The 19,827-nt window shown below is 46.5% G+C and overlaps 1 protein-coding gene across 5 annotated transcripts in view; it reads right to left on the reverse strand.

Moving 5' to 3' along the window:
• l3mbtl3 (L3MBTL histone methyl-lysine binding protein 3) overlaps window positions 1-19,827 on the reverse strand; it is a 133,079-nt gene that overhangs the window by 27,419 nt on the left and 85,833 nt on the right. For all 5 annotated transcript variants that reach the window (XM_055635630.1, XM_055635633.1, XM_055635632.1 and 2 more), the window contains 2 exons: window positions 18,605-18,739; window positions 585-667 (listed from right to left, as the gene is read on the reverse strand). In XM_055635630.1, the coding sequence (XP_055491605.1) occupies window positions 585-667; window positions 18,605-18,739 (218 nt within the window). The remainder of the gene's footprint in view (window positions 1-584; window positions 668-18,604; window positions 18,740-19,827) is intronic.

The raw sequence follows: 19,827 nt of genomic DNA on the forward strand, positions 1-19,827 counted from the left end.
AACACAGCAAGCATTAATAAAACTTATCACTATTAATAAACTGAACAAGATAATTTCACCCTGGGTGTCCAAATATGGGTCATCATATTATATTATTCCATTATTTTAGAGTGTTCCATCTATTGCACAATAGTAAGTATATGCAGTCAAATCGTCAGTTGGTTTTTTTTCTGATGCATAACTAACCTACTTACCAAATAGTGAAAGGCCCAGATAGAGTGAATGTAGAGAGGACCAGAGGCCATTGTCTCAAAATAAACAGATGTACCTTTAAAAAGTTGTTACAAGAAAAATGAGATTTTTTTTCATTCAGAGGGTGGTGAATTGGTGGAATTCATTTCCACAGATGGCTGTGGAGGCTGTTAATGGTGAAGATTGACAGATTTTTGATTGGTAAGGGTGTCAGGGGTTGAGAGGGAAAGATAGATTAGCCATGATTGAATGGCGGCGTAAACTTGATGAATTCTGCTTGTAGACAAATTATTCTTTAAAACGTATACACCAAGAAATATTAACACACCCATTTCAACAGTTCAAAAACTAATTTTGATTTGCATCTGATGACACTTGTTCACATCTCTTACCCTTGTTTTCATTTTGACAGTTAACTTTATTGGCAATGTCATCCTCCTCCTTTAACTTTGGATGCTTCAGTGGTCTACCCGCTCTAGAAGATGAGACAAAGTAAAGGGAGCACTGTTTAAAACCAAGCAAAGCCAAAAACAGTTATGACGTGAAAACTGAAATTTGTCATTGTGTTACAATCATTTAAAAAAGGGAAATATTTTCAGTTGTTGGAACTGGTTTGCATACTTATTAAAGCCACCTGTCATCAAATTATTTAAAAAAATATTTAATTCACAATATTGGAAAGCATTTATAGTTTTGCTTGAAGTAATCATCTCCAGATATCACCTTACAAATTGTAATGCATCCAATTTTTGGTAGTAGAACAGCCAGTGCTGCTGCTACCACATAACACATATAGTGACAGATGCCAGCCTTTTCGAAGGGAGGGGAGCTCCCTCAGTGTTAAAGACAAAAGACAAAGAGAGAAATTATATTGGTAAAGATTACCGACAATGTTTACTGACATAAGTGTGAGAATATATGTTTGTTATATTAAGCATATTTGTTGTAAAAAGTTACAATTTATATTTCTGCTTGATACAGATTACTATACTTCATACCTTGTTCTATACCCATCCTTAAATGCATTGCAATATTTTTTTTCAACAGAAATATTTTGACAAATAGCATTAACAATTAACAAAAACCTAAAACTGTTACAAGTATTTCTAATTTTGTAGTACACAAATTTAAAATAGAAAATTAATATACTGTATAAATGCCTTCCATTTTCCTACAGTGCTACTAATTTTGAATTAAATAATTTTTAATAATAAAAAAAGATTACAGCTATACAAATATGGATGAATTTGGATTGAATCATGCACAATGTGAGTTTATAGCATCAAACTACTTGTCAATATTTAAATAAGAAATAATAAACTTCACTTTGGAAACAATTTAATGTGCAACCATAAATAAATGATGGGTCTTTGTCCCAAACATCATGGAGGCACTGTATCCATGTGCTGCCTCCCAATTTCCTAAAGCCCAAGTACAAGGCACGTCATCAGAATGATGGCATACCCTTTAATCTCCTGGATATATGCAGCTCTGAGTTTAACATCATTTGAAAGAAGGCACCATTTGATTATCACACACCATTTACCGATTTTGACATTTATTTCACTGACATATTGTTGTTGCATTATGTATTCACCAAATCTTCCTCAATAGGGATCAATAGGAGGTATTCACGAGAATCTTCAATCTGTCTCTATCTCTGGCAACGGTCCCCAAGTGCCTGAAAACAGCCACCATAGTGCCAACGCCGAAAAAGTCTAAAGTCACCAACCTGAACAACTACCGCCCGGTTGCCCTAACTCCAATCCCAATGAAGTGCTTCGAAAGGCTGGTCCTCTCCCACATCAAATCCAGCATCCCTGCCTCACTGGACTCTCATCAATTTGCATACAGGGCAAATAGATCAACAGAGGATGCCATCTCTCTGGCTCTTCACACTGTCCTGACTCACCTGGACAGACATGGCACGTACGTGAGGATGCTCTTCATTGACTATAGCTCTGCATTCAATACGGTCATCCCAACCAAGCTCACCACCAAACTCCACCAGCTAAGCCTCAGCTCGCCGATATGCGATTGGATCCTGAACTTTCTGACGGAGCGACCGCAGGCAGTGAGACTGGGCCCGCACCTGTCCTCCACTATCACCCTGAGCATCGGTACACCACAGGGCTGTGTACTAAGTCCCATGCTCTACTCCCTCTTCACTCACGACTGTGTTCCTGCATTCGGCACCAACACCATCGTGAAGTTTGCAGACGACACAACAGTGATTGGGCTGATCACCAACAGTGATGAAACAAAATACAGAGCGGAGGTGCAGAAGCTGGCGGACTGGTGTGCACGTAACAACTTGTCATTAAACACCTCCAAGGCCAAGGAACTGATTATTGACTTCAGGAGGTCCCATAATGGAGAATACGCCCCAATCTCCATTAACGGGGAAAGTGTGGAGCGAGTGTCCAAACCTTAAGTTTCTGGGCACTCACATTTCAGAGGACCTCACATGGTCCACCAACACCGCTGCGCTGGTCAAGAAGGTACAGCAACGACTGTTCTTCCTGAGGACATTAAAAAAGACTGGTCTGCCCCAACAGCTGCTGACAACGTTCTACCGCTGCACCACAGAGAGCATATTAACGTATGGCATCTCTGTGTGGTATCTCAGCTGCACGGAGGCGGGGAGGAGAGCTGTTCAGCGCGTCGTCCATAAAGCGCAGAGGATCATTGGGACACAGCTACCAGTCTTGGAGGGTATCTACCGCACACGGTGCCTCAGGAAGGCCGTCAGCATCCATAAAGACTCCTCCCACCCTTGTAACGGACTGTTTGAACTACTTCCCTCCGGCAGACGTTACAAGGCCTTCTACGCCCGAACCTCCAGACTCAGAAACAGTTTTATTCCCAGAGCTATAGCGGCTCTGAACCGGCCCTGCTGAGTGCCCCCCCCACCCCCCCTGGACTGTCTCCCTCGGATGGTTACGTCACACAGCTTATTTATTTATTTTACTTTTCTTTTACATCGGTTGGAAGCTGCATACTAAATCTCGTTGCACTGATGTTCAATGACAATAAAATATATTATTATTATTATTATTATTATTATTATTATCTCTCAAACAGTACCTCCACCCCAAAGTAGGCAAAGAGTCCCACTACTTCCCAATTATACACTACCATAGCATGAACTGCTATTCCAATAACTGTATAATCCTGGAATAGCCTATCACCACTCTCAGAATACCTTCATTACATGGGCATCAACAACTGATAAGGACAATTCATCAACAATTACTCCAAAGCAATTAATAATGTTGTGGTGGCTCCCAAGGGTCGCACCATCATACTGTCGAACCCCTCGGCCTGGGAGTGGTTCAGTCCGGAGGCTGTCCTTAACCAGAGGGTTTAAAGGCAGGGGTTTGGGTGCCACCTTTCTCTCGTTTGGACCTCCGTACAGCCGGGAGGAACATAATTAAAGGTGCCTCTCAAAACACTGGACTTCGTGCTTCCTTTTGAGACCCACGCACTACATTGGTGACCCCCGACGCTCCATTGGCGTCATGTTGGAGAGAAGAGAAAGCCCTACCTCCTCACAGGCTGGCCCGGCCCTGTCTCTGGACGCGGTCTCGGTGAAACTGCCCAACTTCTGGACCACCCAGCCGCTCATCTGGTTCCAGCAGGCAGAGGCCCAGTTCAACCTGCGGGGCATCACAGTCGATGCCACCCGCTTCTATTACCTGGTGGGGGCCCTCGACCAGGACACGGTTGAAGAGGTCACGGACTTCCTCGCAGCCGCCCCGGACACTGATAAATATCTCGGCCTTAAGGAGCTCCTGCTCCAGATTTATGGACTAAGCAAGATGGAGCGTGCTGCTAGGATCCTTCATATGGAGGGCCTAGGCGACCGACGGCGATCTAGCCTCCTAAAGGAGATGGTGGCTCTACTGGATGGGCACACGCCGTGCCTGTTGTTCGAGTACACCTACCTGCATCTGCTGCCGGCCTACATTCGGTTCAGCTCACAGACGCCTCGTTTGCCAACCTCAGGGCCCTCGGGAGGCTGTAGATGGCACGCCCTGATGATGTCAGCACGCTGGCCGTCAGCAAAGACGGGGTCGCGCTGAGGCCGACGCGCCCTGATGACGTCAACGTGCTGGCCGTCGGCAGGCGCGCCGATGACGTCACCCCGGCAGCTCCTGATTTCCTCCGGTGGGGCAGGGGAGCTGTGGAAGGAGTGACAGCTCTAGCCCGACAGCCTGTAAGATCGCCCCCTGCGGCAGTGAGGGGCACTGCACCTGCAGTCCAGCGCCAGCAAGCTGCAGGCACCACCAGCAGGAGCAGGCAAGCTCCAAGTAACACCAACATGAGGCGCTGGTGCTATTTCCATCAGCGCTGGGGTGCTGCAGCACGACAATGCCACCAGTCGTGCACGTTCCCGGGAAACGCCTGGGCCGGCTGCCAATAGTCTCCACGGCGGCCGGCCAAATTCACCGCCTCTTCGCCTGGGATCGGCGCTCCGGGACCCGCTTCCTCGTTGATACTGGAGCGGAGTTCAGCGTCCTGCCCCCTTCGCTGGCTGACATTCGTTCCGGTAAGCGGGGGCCCGTCCTCACCGCAGCGAATGGCAGCCCCATCCGCACGTATGGAGTGCGGATGGTCCCGATCGTTTTCGGCTCCTGCCATTTCTCGTGGCGGTTTACCATTGCTGATGTCTCCCAGCCATTGCTCGGGGCCGACTTCCTCCGGGCGCATTCCCTCATGGTGGACGTCAGGCGTCAGCGCTTGGTCAATGCCACTACAATGGAGCCGATCATGCTGCGTTTGGATCAGCCGGTGGGACGGCCCCTGTCGTCCGTGGACTCCCGCTTCGCGCGGATCTTGGCCGCGTTCCCGGACATTCTGACCCCACAGTTTTGGTCATCTACCCCCAGTCACGGAGTGGTACATTTTATCCAAACTTCTGGCCCACCTCTCCACACACGAGCGCGCCAACTGCCGCCAGATAAACTGCGTCTGGCACGGCTGGAATTCCGCACGATGGAGGCCTTGGGGATCGTCCGCCCTTCAAGCAGCCCATGGGCATCCCCACTCCACATGGTCCCTAAGGCAAGCGGGGGCTGGCGATCTTGCGGGGATTACCGGCGGCTGAACACCGCAACAACCGCGGATCGATACCCCGTACCCCACATCCAGGACTTCACCGCCCATTTGGCTGGGGCCACAATATTTTAAAAAGTGGATCTGGTACGGGGTTATAACCAGATCCCGGTCCACTCGGATGATGTACCCAAGACAGCTATCATCACGCCATTCGGACTTTATGAGTTCACGCGGATGCCGTTCGGCCTCAAGAACGCCGCGCAGGCTTTTCAACGCCTGATGGACGGGGTTTGTCGCGACCTCGATTTCGTATTTGTGTACCTGGACGACATCCTGGTAGCCAGCCGCTCGCAGCAGGAGCACTGCGCCCACCTTCGGCAGCTCTGTCAGCGGCTCAGCGAGCATGGTTTGGCCATCAACCTCAAAAAGTGCTGTTTTGGGGTGACCGAGATTGACTTCCTCGGCCACCGTGTGACTGTGCAAGGCGCGGTTCCCCTGCCTGACAGGGTCGACGCCATCCGTCGGTTTCCCCACCCACGCACGGTGCGCGGCCTGCAGGAGTTTGTCGGTATGGTGGCGTTTTACCACCGTTTCGTTCCATCGGCGGCCCACATCATGCGGCCTCTGTAACAACTTCTGGCGGGTGGGCAGAACAAAGCCGTTGAATGGACCCACAAGGCAGTGGCTGCATTTTGCGGCGCGAAGGAGGCCCTAGCTCGGGCCGTACTACTGGTGCCCCCACGGTAAGATGCCCCGACTGCTCTCACGGTGGACGCCTCGGAGTCGGTGGTGGGCGCTGTGCTGGAGAAACTGACGGGCGGAGGTTGGCGGCCCCTGACCTTCTTCAGCCGGCACCTCAACCGCGCGCAGACGATATACAGCGCGTTCGATCGCGAGCTCCTAGCTCTGTACCTGGCAGTGCGCCACTTCCGCTACTTCCTGGAGGGCCGCCCGTTCACCGCCTACATGGACCACAATCCGCTCACTTTCGCCCTGGCAAAGGTTTCCGACCCCTGGTCCACACGACAGCAGTGGCATTTGGCCTACATTTCGGAGTATACCAATTCAATCCGCTACGTCGTGGGGAAGGAGAACCGGGTGGCCGACGCATTGTCCCGCTCCGCTATCAACGCCGTTTTCGAGGTGGCGCCCGGAATTGACCATTCTGCTCTGGCAGAGGCACAGCTCACGGACAATGAGTTGCCCGCCTACCGGACTGCCATCTCCGGCCTCCGCCTTGAGGATGTCCCTCTCGGTCCTGGAGGAGCGACCATCCTGTGCGATGTATCGTCCGGTCAGCCGCGCCCCATCGTCCCTGCCGCCTGGCACCAGAGGGTTTTTGATGTTATCCACAGACTGTCTCACCCATCAATTCGGGCGACAACGGCACTGGTGGCCGCTCGTTTCATGTGGCACGGTCTGCGCAAGCAAGTTGGCTATTGGGCTCGCACCTGCATTCCGTGCCAGACGGCGAAAATCCAGCGCATGTCCGTGCGCCTCTCCAGGTGTTTGGTCTACCTCACCGGCGATTCGACCATCTCCACGTAGACATTGTGGGACCTCTCCCGCCGTCACGGGGCATCATCCACCTTCTCACAATGGTGGACCGCTTCACGCGGTGGCCGGAGGTCATTCCGCTGGCCGACACATCAACGGCTATGCGCGCTCGTGCGTTGTCCGCGCACTGGATTGCTCGCTTCGGGGTGCCGGCTCACATCTCCCCAGATCGGGGGCCAGTTCATGGCTCGCTTGCTGGGGGTGCGGCTACACCACACCACGGCTTACCACCCGCAAACTAACGGCCTGGTGGAGAGGTTCCACCGGCAGCTAAAGACACCGCTGAAGGTGCGACTCTCCGGCCCGGACTGGATGGACGAGTTGCCGTGGGTCATGCTGGGCATTCGGACTGCTCCTAAAGAGGACTTGGCCTCAACATCGGTGGAGCTCGTGTACGGGTCGCCACTCACGGTGCCCGGGGATTTCGTGCCGTCGGCGCCGGGGCAGCAGGGGATGCCCTCATCCACCCTAAAGCGCCTTCGTGAGTTGGCAGGCTCGCACCCGTCCCGATCTCCCGCCATTGGACATTTTGCCCGCATGTGCCATCAGCCCTCCGGGACTGCCCATACGTTTTCCTGCGCCGTGATGCCCACCGGACGCCACTCCAGGGGCCGTACGAGGGCCCGTTCCGGGTGCTGGAACACGGGCAGACGACTTTTGTGCTGGACATGGGGGGCCGGCCGGAGGCCGTGTCGATTGACCGTTTGAATCCGGCACACCTGGACATTGACCAGCCAGTGCTGGTTGCCCGACCTCGGCCACGAGGGCGCCCCCCTTCACGGCTCTCTCCACCTGTCACTCCACCTGTCCTCCCGCCGGTCCCTTGACCGGTCCCTCCACCTATGCCTCCGCCAGCCCCTCAATCTGCTGACTTCCGCATGCGGGCCGGCTGGGTGGTGCGCCCACTGGTGCGTTTCGTGCCTCGGGTTCTGGGGGGGGGGGGGGTCCTGTGGTGGCTCCCAAGGGTCGCACCATCATACTGTCGAACCCCTCGGCCCGGGAGTGGTTCAGTCCGGAGGCGGTCCTTAACCAGAGGGTTTAAAGGCAGGGGTTTGGGTGCCATCTTTCTCTCGTTTGGACCTCCCTACAACCGGGAGGAACATAATTAAAGGTGCCTCTCAAAACACTGGACTTCGTGCTTCCTTTTGAGACCCACGCACTACAATGTGCAATACATTTGTGACCTGGCAACAATGCCAGCTTCCATGTAGATGTTTAAAAAACAGTGATCAAGTGAGATTAAAGTCCAGTAAGTTTAAAAAAAAAAAATCAGTGCTCTGTGACAAATAGGTGGTCACAACATCTAGCAGAGCAATGTGTAGCTGATTTGTTGTAGTCAGTTTATCAACAATCAATGCAACCCAATCATTTAAGCATCACAAATCAGGTAAGAAGAGACATTTTATTAATTTGTATTATTGATTATCGTACATTTTAATGTGTCACTGCCTCAATGGGCTTATAAAGCTGCTGGAAGTATGCATTTCATTGTTCTATTGCCTGTACATATGACAATTAAACACCCTTGACTAAGCAGATGATAGAAATACATTTTTAATCTATTTTTTCCCTTGGCAACTTGCTGGCTGGAAGAAGGAAAACATTGAAGGAGAACAGTTCACTTTTATAGAGCAAAATAATTTGTTCTTGCCTATCCCATGCTAACAACTAGATTCCCTTAAGGGCCTACCCCACGTAGGAGTCCTAGACAGCAACCTCTGGTGACCTTGCCCGCCATCCAAAAAAAAAAATCAAGGTCGAGGTGACCGGCAACCTCCTACCATCTTCCACGCATATGTTGAAAACCTTCCTCAACTATGAAGAAAACCTCCTTCGACCTCCCTTGACTACCTTCGACTAGCGTCGCAACCGGCTTCAACTAGACCGGCGACTAAAAAATGATCGATTTACAAAACGGCAACCTATTTTTAGTCAAGGCCGGTTTATATCATAGCATCAACCTGGATGAAGCTTCGACCATGCGGAAACCATTAGGGAGAGTGACCAAAATCGCCTGTGACCTCATGGAAACCTTGGGTGGCAGGCAGGGTCACCAGAGGTTGCTGTTTAGTTCTCCTAAGTCGGACAGGCCCTTTAGCTATCTTCCAATGAGTTACATGCTTGTACTAGGCATGGGGTTGAAGAGAAAGGTTGGGTGAACTTTTCAGCATTGTTATGAAAGATTGATTTCTAAAGATGCAACATAAATTAATGATACGTGTTCAAACAATCCAAACACATATGTCTCCCAATTTTTCCCTCTTTAAGTTCTCTCATTAACAACCACTTCCATTACCTTTCCAAAATGAAATCCCAATCCACATGAATAATTGCTTCTTCGCTTAGAGCATTCTCTCAAGAATTACTGAGGACCTCTCCGCAGGATCCACTTTCTGCGATTCACAACCACAAATTACAACTTGAGTGCTTATTATTGAAAGAATCATATGGCACAGAAAGTAACTGATGAACAATCTTGCCCAGCAATTTGAAAAGGCTATGAATTTAGTTCATAATTTCTTCTCTACTACCCTCCAAATTAATTTAAATTCCCATTCTAATATCCAATTCCCTTTTGAAATGTATTCCATGTGCAGGTGTTAAGCATGCTGCTAAGACCCGGTTCCCTTAGCATTAGCCCCAACTGCAACTATTCTGTGGCGCAGCGGTAGAGTTGCTGCCTTACAGGGTTTGGGACCGGGTTCAATCCTGACTACGGCTTATACGTTCTCCCTGTGATCACGTGGGCTTTCTTCAGTCTCCTCCCACATTTCCTATGCATTCAGGTCTGTAGGTTAATTGGCTTCGGTAAAAATTGTGTAGGACAGTGTTAGTGTACGGAGATCGCTGATCGGCACACACTCATTGGGCCGAAGAGCCTGTTTCCACACTGTATCTCTAAAGTTTAGACTAAAAGTCTAAATGACCTTCACAGGGGAGTAGTTAGCTATGCATAGCATGAAGTTTGATATCACTGTCCACAAATTTCTTCATGCACACATTTAAAGGTTGTATGCATTGAAAGAACGCGACTGCATTTAGTTATCAATTTAAAGTTATCACTGCTTCAATTCCATGATGCAAAAACATAATACAACTCTTAAGTTTCTAGGCCACAAATTCTAGGCCATGCATTTCATACACTGGAGTGAGTGGCACAGAAAGTGCTCATCTTAACATAGAAACATAGAAATTAGGTGCAGGAGTAGGCCATTCGGCCCTTCGAGCCTGCACCGCCATTCAATATGATCATGGCTGATCATCCAACTCAGTATCCCGTACCTGCCTTATCTCCATACCCCCTGATCCCCTTAGCCACAAGGGCCACATCTAACTCCCTCTTAAATATAGCCAATGAACTGGCCTCAACTACCCTCTGTGGGTGAGAGTTCCAGAGATTCACCACTCTCTGCGTGAAAAAAAGTTCTTCTCATCTCGGTTTTAAAGGATTTCCCTCTTATCCTTAAGCTGTGACCCCTTGTCCTGGACTTCCCCAACATCGGGAACAATCTTCCTGCATCTAGTCTGTCCAACCCCTTAAGAATTTTGTAAGTTTCTATAAGATCCCCTCTCAGTCTTCTAAATTCCAGAGAGTATAAACCAAGTCTATCCAGTCTTTCTTCATAAGACAGTCCTGACATCCCAGGAATCAGTCTGGTGAACAGTCTCTGCACTCCCTCTATGGCAATAATGTCCTTCCTCAGATTTGGAGACCAAAACTGTACGCAATACTCCAGGTGTGGTCTCACCAAGGCCCTGTACAACTGCAGTAGAACCTCCCTGCTCCTATACTCATACTTTTGCAATGGAAGCCAACATACCATTCGCTTTCTTTACTGCCTGCTGCACCTGCATGCCTACCTTCAATGACTGGTGTACCATGACAGCCAGGTCTCGCTGCATCTCCCCCTTTCCCAATCGGCCACCATTTAGATAATAGTCTGCTTTCCCGTTTTTGCCACCAAAATGGATAACCTCACATTTATCCACATTATACTGCATCTGCCAAACATTTGCCCACTCACCCAGCCTATCCAAGTCACCTTGCAGTCTCCTAGCATCCTCCTCACAGCTAACAAGGCCCCCCAGCTTAGTGTCATCCGCAAACTTGGAGATATTGCCTTCAATTCCCTCATCCAGATCATTAATATATATTGTAAATAGCTGGGGTCCCAGTACTGAGCCTTGGGGTACCCCACTAGTCACTGCCTGCCATTGTGAAAAGGACCCGTTTACTCCTACTCTTTGCTTCCTGTTTGCCAGCCAGTTCTCTATCCACATCAATACTGAACCCCCAATGCCTTGCGCGTTAAGTTTGTATACTAATCTCTTATGTGGGACCTTGTCGAAAGCCCTCTGGAAGTCCAGATACACCACATCCACTGGTTCTCCCCTATCCACGCTACTAGTTACATCCTCGAAAAATTCTATAAGATTCGTCAGACATGATTTACCTTTCGTACATCCATGCTGACTTTGTCCAATGATTTCACCACTTTCCAAATGTGCTGCTATCCCATCTTTAATAACTGACTCTAGCAGTTTCCCCACTACCGATGTTAGACAAACTGGTCTGTAATTCCCCATTTTCTCTCTCCCTCCCTTCTTAAAAAGTGGGGTTACGTTTGCTACCCGCCAATCTTCAGGAACTACTCCAGAATCTAAAGAGTTTTGAAAGATTATTACTAATGCATCCACTATTTCTGGAGCTACTTCCTTAAGTACTCTGGGATGCAGCCTATCTGGCCCTGGGGATTTATCGGCCTTTAATCCATTCAATTTGCCCAACACCACTTCCCGGCTAACCTGGATTTCACTCAATTCCTCCAACTCCTTTGACCCGCGGTCCCCTGCTATTTCCGGCAAATTATTTATGTCTTCCTTAGTGAAGACGGAACCAAAGTAGTTATTCAATTGGTCCGCCATATCCTTGATCAACTCACCTGTTTCTGACTGCAAGGGACCTACATTTGTTTTAACTAATCTCTTTCTTTTCACATATCTATAAAAACCTTTGCAGTCAGTTTTTATGTTCCCTGCCAGTTTTCTTTCATAATCTATTTTTCCTTTCCTAATTAAGCCCTTTGTCCTCCTCTGTTGGTCTTTGAATTTCTCCCAGTCCTCCGGTATGCTGCTTTTTCTGGCTAATTTGTACGCATCATCCTTCGCTTTGATACTATCCCTGATTTCCCTTGTTATCCATGGATGTACTAACTTCCCTGATTTATTCTTTTGCCAAACTGGGATGAACAATTTTTGTAGTTCATCCATGCAGTCTTTAAATGTCTTCCATTGCATATCCACCGTCAACCCTTTTAGAATTAATTGCCAGTCAATCTTGGCCAATTCACGTCTCATACCCTCAAAGTTACCTTTCTTTAAGTTCAGAACCATTGTTTCTGAATTAACAATGTCACTCTCCATCCTAATGAAGAACTCAACCATATTATGGTCACTCTTGCCCAAGGGGGCACGTACAACAAGATTGCTAACTAACCCTTCCTCATTACTCAATACCCAGTCTAAAATAGCCTGCTCTCTTGTTGGTTCCTCTACATGTTGATTTAGATAACTATCCCGCATACATTCCAAGAAATCCTCTTCCTCAGCACCCCTGCCAATTTGATTCACCCAATCTATATGTAGATTGAAGTCACCCATTATAACTGTTTTACCTTTGTCGCACGCATTTCTAATTTCCTGTTTGATACCATCTCCAACTTCACTACTACTGTTAGGTGGCCTGTACACAACACCCACCAGCGTTTTCTGCCCCTTAGTGTTTCGTAGCTCTACCCATACCGATTCCACATCCTCCAAACTAATGTCCTTCCTTTCCATTGCATTAATCCCCTCTCTAATCAGTAACGCTACCCCACCTCCTTTTCCTTTCTGTCTATCCCTCCTGAATATTGAATATCGCTGGATGTTCAGCTCCCAGCCTTGGTCACCCTGGAGCCATGTCTCCGTGATCCCAACTATATCATAGTAATTAATAGCTATCTGCACATTCAACTCATCCACCTTATTACGAATGCTCTTGCATTGAGACACAAAGACTTCAGGCTTGTTTTTACAACACTCTTACCCCTTATACAATTATGTTGAAAAGTGGCCCTTTTTGATTTTTGCCCTGGTTTTGTCTGCCTGCCACTTTTACTTTTCACCTTGCTACCTATTTCTTCTACCCTCATTTTACACCCCTCGGTCTCTACGCTCACACATTTAAGAAACCCTTTCCCTTTAACTCCATCCTCCACTATCCCATTCGACACCCCACCCCCCTTATTCAGTTTAAAGCCACCCGTGTAGCAGTGGCAAACCTGCCTGCCAGAATGCTGGTCCCACACCTGTTAAGATGCAATCCGTCCCTTTTGTACAGTTCCCCCTTACCCCAAAACAGATCCCAGTGATCTAAGAATCTAAATCCCTGCCCCGTGCACCAGTTCCTCAGCCACACGTTCAGGTCCCGTATCTCCCTGTTCCTGCTCTCGCCAGCACGGGGAACTGGAAGCAAACCGGAGATAACAACCCTGGAGGTCCTGCTTTTCAACATTTTTCCGAGCTCTCTAAAATCACGCTGCAGAATATTCATCCCCTTTTTTCCGACATCGTTTGTGCCGACATGCACTACCACTTCCGGATGTTCACCTTCGCCCTTGAGGATTTTCTGCACTCTGTCCGTGACATCCTGGATCCTGGCACCGGGAAGGCAGCACACCATCCTCGCATCCCGTCTGTTGCCGCAGAAACCCCTGTCCGTACCTCTCACGATGGAGTCTCCCACTACAATGGCCTTGCCTGCCTTAGGCCTTTTTGGTTTTGGCTCAACAGCCCTATTCGCATCACAGGCCAGTCCGCCGCTCGCGTCTTCTGTCCCAACAGCTTCTAAGCGGATGAACCTGTTTACAAGAGGTACACCACCCGGGGACGTTGGCATTCCATGCTTCCCTCCCTTTCTCACTGTCTCCCACCTTCTCTCTTCCAGTACCTTAGGTGTAACAATCGTACTGTAGGACTTGTCGAGGAACGACTCCGTTTCTCGTACGAACCGGAGGTCATCCACTTGCTTCTCCAGTTCCCCAACACGGCCCTTCAGGAGCTCTACCTGGATGCATTTTTCGCATTTGTAGCAGCCAGAGGCACCAGCGGTGTCCTTGACCTCCCACATACTGCAAGCATCCCACTGAATCAGCTTGCCTGACATCTCCTTCTTTGGTCTCTACCTCTCAAGCGTATTGCGTGGTCTCCTCTCCTCAGCCTCCTCGCCGAAGACTCTCGAGCCAAAGACTCACACTTTACTCACAGGGCACTTTACTACAATATACCTGAATAAAATAGCTATATAACCCTATCCCTAAAGATTTCTGAAAAGGAGTACAATAAACCTTATTTTTTATACTAACATGATCCGACTGCATGTGATTATTTTTTTCACAACTTGTAATAATTTACTATAGAGTTTGCACATTTTATGGCATAACTAAATATCAGTTCAGACTAATCTCTGTGAAAATGATAGATGTCTGCAGAACATAATCCAATTTTCATTTCTGCAAAGATAATTTTTGAAGCACTACAAGTGCTGAACTTTTGGTAGATTCTCGGTTGAGCCTTAAAGCCTTTGTCTCACGGTGCGAGTCGACCCACGAGTGACCCCAAGTGAAAGAAAAAAATCTGACTCGTGGTTGTGTACGAGATTCCAAGTTTATGTTCAAGAGTTTAACCGAATTCCCACGGGTATGACTAAGTTTGCCGTTTACTTGTCATTTCTGCGATATTCCAAGTTCCTCTCCCGAGTTACTCTACCGACGTGTGGAAAAATCATCACATGATAAAAATGTCATGCAGTTTTCTTTTCACTATAAAAAGCCTCCCATGTGTAAATTTCTTAGGGTTACGGAATCAAGGGATATGGGGAGAAAGCAGAAACTGGGTACTGATTTTGGATGATCAGCCATGATCATATTGAATGGCAATGCTGGCTCAAAGGGGGGAATGTGATCACTTCCATTATGTAGAGAGTCTCAGAATGTTAATAGAGATTCCATTCCGTTTTCATTGCGCTTTGTGCAGAGATCAAATCTTAGCACAAAGTGTACATTAGGCTGCGAGAATTAATTTCAAAACTTCAAATGATTTCAAACAGTGTTTTATCCGAACAACGGATCAGGGTAGATGTCAGCCCCTTTAAACATCACGGACAGCTCAGTGTGAAGTGGTGCTGGAATTATATATGTGAAATAGTCTTGGGAATTTTATTATCGATCCTAAATGCTCTATTTAAATTATAGGTCGTTTAGTTTGTTGTGAAGTGGCGCCGGATTAACACCTCAGTCTATTAAAATTGAATTATCTCACTGAACGAAAACATGCAATATGTTTCCAGGCAAATATCCAGTGGTTGAGAATTAAAGAGCAGTCATTTTAAACGGGCGGTTGTAGTCAATAATACGGTAACCAAATTATATTTATTCATTGCTAGAGAGGACGATGTAAACATAGTGAGGTTAGTGAGCAGCCTCTAACATTAACTGCTCCTCGTACTGTTCTGTTGTGTAGGAAGGAACTGCAGATGCTGGTTTACCTCGACGATAGACAACAAAAGTTGGAGTAACTCAGAGGGTCAGACAGCATGTCTGGAGAGAAGGAATGGGTGACGTTTCGGATCGCGACTCTCCCGGTTGCTACCTGGATCTACCTGATCTCCCGGTTGCCAAACACTTCCCATTCCCACACTGACCTTTCTGTCCGATGTCTCCTCCAGTCAGAGTGAGACTAAATGCAAATTGGAGGAACAGCATTTCATATTTCGCTTGGGCAGCTTACAGCCCAGTGGTATGAATATTGATTTCTCTCACTTCAAGTAATCCCGCTGATGCTGCCTATCCCACTGAGTTACTCCAGCGCTGTGTGAGTTCCTCCAACACTTTGTGTGTGTTTTATGATCATGATTCCAGCATCTGCAGTTTCTCGTCTCTACATAAACTAGGCCTCAGCAACACTGAATGTACTAACCGGGAGATTATGTTGCTGCTGCCAAAACAACAGTTGGCAATGTATGTACGGTAGATGTCACATTGCATGGGAAACGAGGTCTCCAGGGAGACAGACGCAAAGTCCTGGAGTAACTCCGCGGGACAGGCGACATCTCTGGACATTTATAAAGCATTACGTTTTGGAACACAAGGAACTACAGAAGCTGGTTTACGAAAAAATACAAAGTGCTGGAGTAATTCAACGTGTCAGGCAGTATCTGTGGAGAACATGGACAGGTGACGTTTCGGGTGAAAGAAGAGTCTAAAGTTTGAAGAAGGGTCCCGACCCGAAACATCACCTATCCAGGTTCTCCGGAGATGACTAATCTTCAACATTTCACTTCTGGTACTTAGGCCAAACCCACGGTAGACTCAAGAGTCACTACGATAAACGCACGGGCCACTACGTTCTTACAACGAGTTTAAATGTTTCAAATTTTAACTTCAAGAGTAAATTTAACTTGTGGCATTCTTTAAACATGTTTAAAGTTTTTCAAGAGTTAACAAGTTTCCCGGGTACCTGCCGTTACCGCCACGAGTCGCTAAGTTGCGTCCACGAGTTCCGACATTCCTGCTACGTTAATTGTACGCGATTACCACGAGGTTAATTTATTTTAAACTCGGGGTCACTCGTGGGTCGACTCGCACCGTGAGACAGGGGTTTAAATCTATTAACGAAGCAATAGAACATAGAACAGTGCAGCACAAGAACAGGCCCTTCAGCCCAGAGTGTCTGTGCTGAACATGAGGCCAAGACCATCTATTATCCACCTGCACATAATCCATATCGCTCTATTTCCCTGCATATCCATATGCCTTTCCAAAAGCCTCTTAAATGCCATTATCATATATGCCTCAATTATTAACCCTGGTAGACAAATGAAGGGTATTTCACCATAACCCCGATCTGTACTGGATGGTGAAAGGTCTTTGGGATGTCAGGAAAGCAAGCCACTCACTGCAGCATATCTGGTCCATGACCTGCTGTTGCGGCCTCAGTATATGTGGCTTGATCCCCAATATATTGATGGTGAGGAACTCAATGGTAAAACCATTGAATGCCATCCCTGATTAGAGATGATCATTGCCTGGCATTTCTGTGGCTTGAAAGACACTGATCAGCTTATGCCCATATACGGTGGTTTCAGGCATTGGATGCTTCATTTGTTGGAGAGTTGTGACTATATTTGAACACTTCTCACGATATAATATGTTCCTTAGAAGGCAGTGGAGGCTAATTTACTGGATGTTGGCAAGAGAGAGTTAGATGTAGCTCTTGGGGCTAATGGAATCAAGGGATATGGGGAGAAAGCAGGAATGGGGTCCTGATTTTGGATGATCAGTCATGATCATATGGAATGGCGCTGCTGGCTCGTAGGGCCGAATGGCCAGCTCCTGTATCTATTTTCTATGTTTCTATAAGGAATATCATTGAAGAAGCTGTTCGAGGTGGACTTCAAACAATGCACCAAAGAACTTCGGCAAAAATGTTTAAGAAGGAACTGCAGATACTGGAAAATCAAAGGTAGACAAAAATGTTCTGTGGTTGACATGATTGACCTTCAGTAACCAGACCATCTTCATTTGTGCAAGGTACGACTCCAAATCTTGGAATGTTGGCCGTTTGACGTGCATTGACGTTTTATGCCTTGACATCAGTAGCAGTGAGATGCTACCTTGAAGTAGAATGCAATTATTTTCACTTTTAATTCAGTTCTTTGATCTATGTTTAGACCAAAGTTCTGATGAGGTCTGAAGAATATACCCCTACCAAAACCCAAACTCAGTATTAGTGACAGAGGACAACTTGATAACATGGTCAGTGACACCTTCCCATTATGGTTGTGCATGGACTGACCAGAGCAATTATTAAATTGGATCAGTCCTCCTTTTTTTTTGGTATATCCGAGCAATTTTATGAATTGTTGAATAAATGACCGTGTTGCAATGTTGTTCAGTACTATGCTTTTGCAAACTAGTTTCATTTCCCTCATTATTGCGTACAGTTTTGATCTCCTAATCTGAGGAAAGACATTCTTGCCATAGAGGGAGTACAGAGAAGGTTCACTAGACTGATTCCTGGGATGTCAGGACTTTCATATGAAGAAAGACTGGATAGACTCGGTTTGTACTCGCTAGAATTTAGAAGGTTGATGGGGGATCTTATAGAAACTTACAAAATTCTTAAGGGGTTGGACAGGCTAGATGCAGAAAGATTGTTCCCGATGTTGGGGAAGTCCAGAACAAGGGGTCACAGTTTAAGGATAAGGGGGAAATCTTTTAGGACCGAGATGAGGAAAACCTTTTTCACACAGAGAGTGGTGAATCTCTGGAATTCTCTGCCGTAGAAGGTAGTTGACGCCAGTTCATTGGCTATATTTAAGAGGGATTAGATATGGCCCTTGTGGCTAAAGGGATCAGGGGGTATGGAGAGAAGGCAGGAACAGGATACTGTTGGATGATCAGCCATGATCATATTGAATGGCGGTTCAGGCTCGAAGGGCCGAATGGCCTACTCCTGCACCTATTTTCTATGTTTCTATTAAAGGGGAATGTTTTTTTTTTTGCTGCTGCTATATGGCTATGAGCAGGGATGAATAGACAAATAGGTGCATACATGAAGGATAGAGTGGAGAAAACAAAAAAAATCACAAATTGCACTAATTTCAATGCTAAGCAATCACATTGCAATTAACAAGAATATTATGTAATTTATAGAAAATATGCTACAGTTTACATTCATGTGAAATTCTGACCTGGGACATTTTCTTCCTTTGTTAGCAAACATGAGAGGTTTTTTGCACGGCGATTCTTCATCAGAGACAGAATCCTCAGCACTTCGTTTTCCTTGAACAGCTACTTCTGAGAGCCAACTGTCCTTCGAGCAATTTCTGTAGACCAAACATTATTCTATTTTAAATTTGAATTAATTAAATTATTTAAAAAGTTAATTTTGTGCTCAACACATGGAAATTGCAAATTGAATGCTTTTTCATTCACCAAGGCATCAAATGGTGTCAAGTGCCCACGGTTAGTCAAATAACACATTTTCCCCTCTGATTCAGCAATTCATTTCAGTCAACACTGGAAGAGAAATATACCCCAAAGTACCAATTACGCTTTTTCTCCATTGTTCATATCCAGTTTCTAGGAGTGATTGCCAATGTGTGCCAGATTTCTTTACACTGTGGAAGTGAGTTAACTGGCAACTTCATTAAGGTTACTTGAAGCCCCCATTTTACTGCCAGCAGATAGACTCCGATTCTAATAGCATGTGGTAAATTGTCTACAAGCACCAGAAGCAAGGACATTTGTTTCAACCAATATGCTGTTTCATTAAACCATTAATCAATTTAAGTCAGGCTACAATATTGTTCTACTAAATCAAAATAAATACCTTGTTTTATTATTCCATACAGTATACTAATTAAATCTCTAAAAATGTCCTCGTTTATGAAGACAAGAGTCCAATTAGCACTTGTAACAACATTCTTAACCTGCCCCCACCATCAAAGGTGCCGCCCCAAGTTATGCTGTTTGTGCCTGTTGAGTCATGCTTTAAAATTGCATCTTTATTTTACATTATCTCACTTCCCTTCTAAGAACCCACACCAGTTTATACTTTCCTACATTCAATTTCATCAGCGACACATCTATCAATTTTACTAGTCTGTCCATCTCTTCCCAAGGCCTTCAGCGTTATGTTTTAATTTTTAAACAAACTTGGAAATTCTATTTTGCATAGCTAGATCAATGATATTGTTTCAAAGTGAGCAGTTGGCTTACCTCCGACTTCTGGGAACTGCGACACTGCATTGCACAGCAACACTACATTCAGGAAACAATTCCTCAGCCCATTGGCCCAGCTCATCAGGATGCTGTGATTCTTGATATCCAAATTCACTGTCTATAATAGTGCCAATGTTAATGTTATCTACAAATCTACTAAACACGTCTTGGACTAACAGCGATGGCCCTA

Source organism: Leucoraja erinacea, chromosome 5 (genome assembly GCF_028641065.1).
Source record: "Leucoraja erinacea ecotype New England chromosome 5, Leri_hhj_1, whole genome shotgun sequence".
Lineage (NCBI taxonomy): Eukaryota > Metazoa > Chordata > Chondrichthyes > Rajiformes > Rajidae > Leucoraja > Leucoraja erinaceus.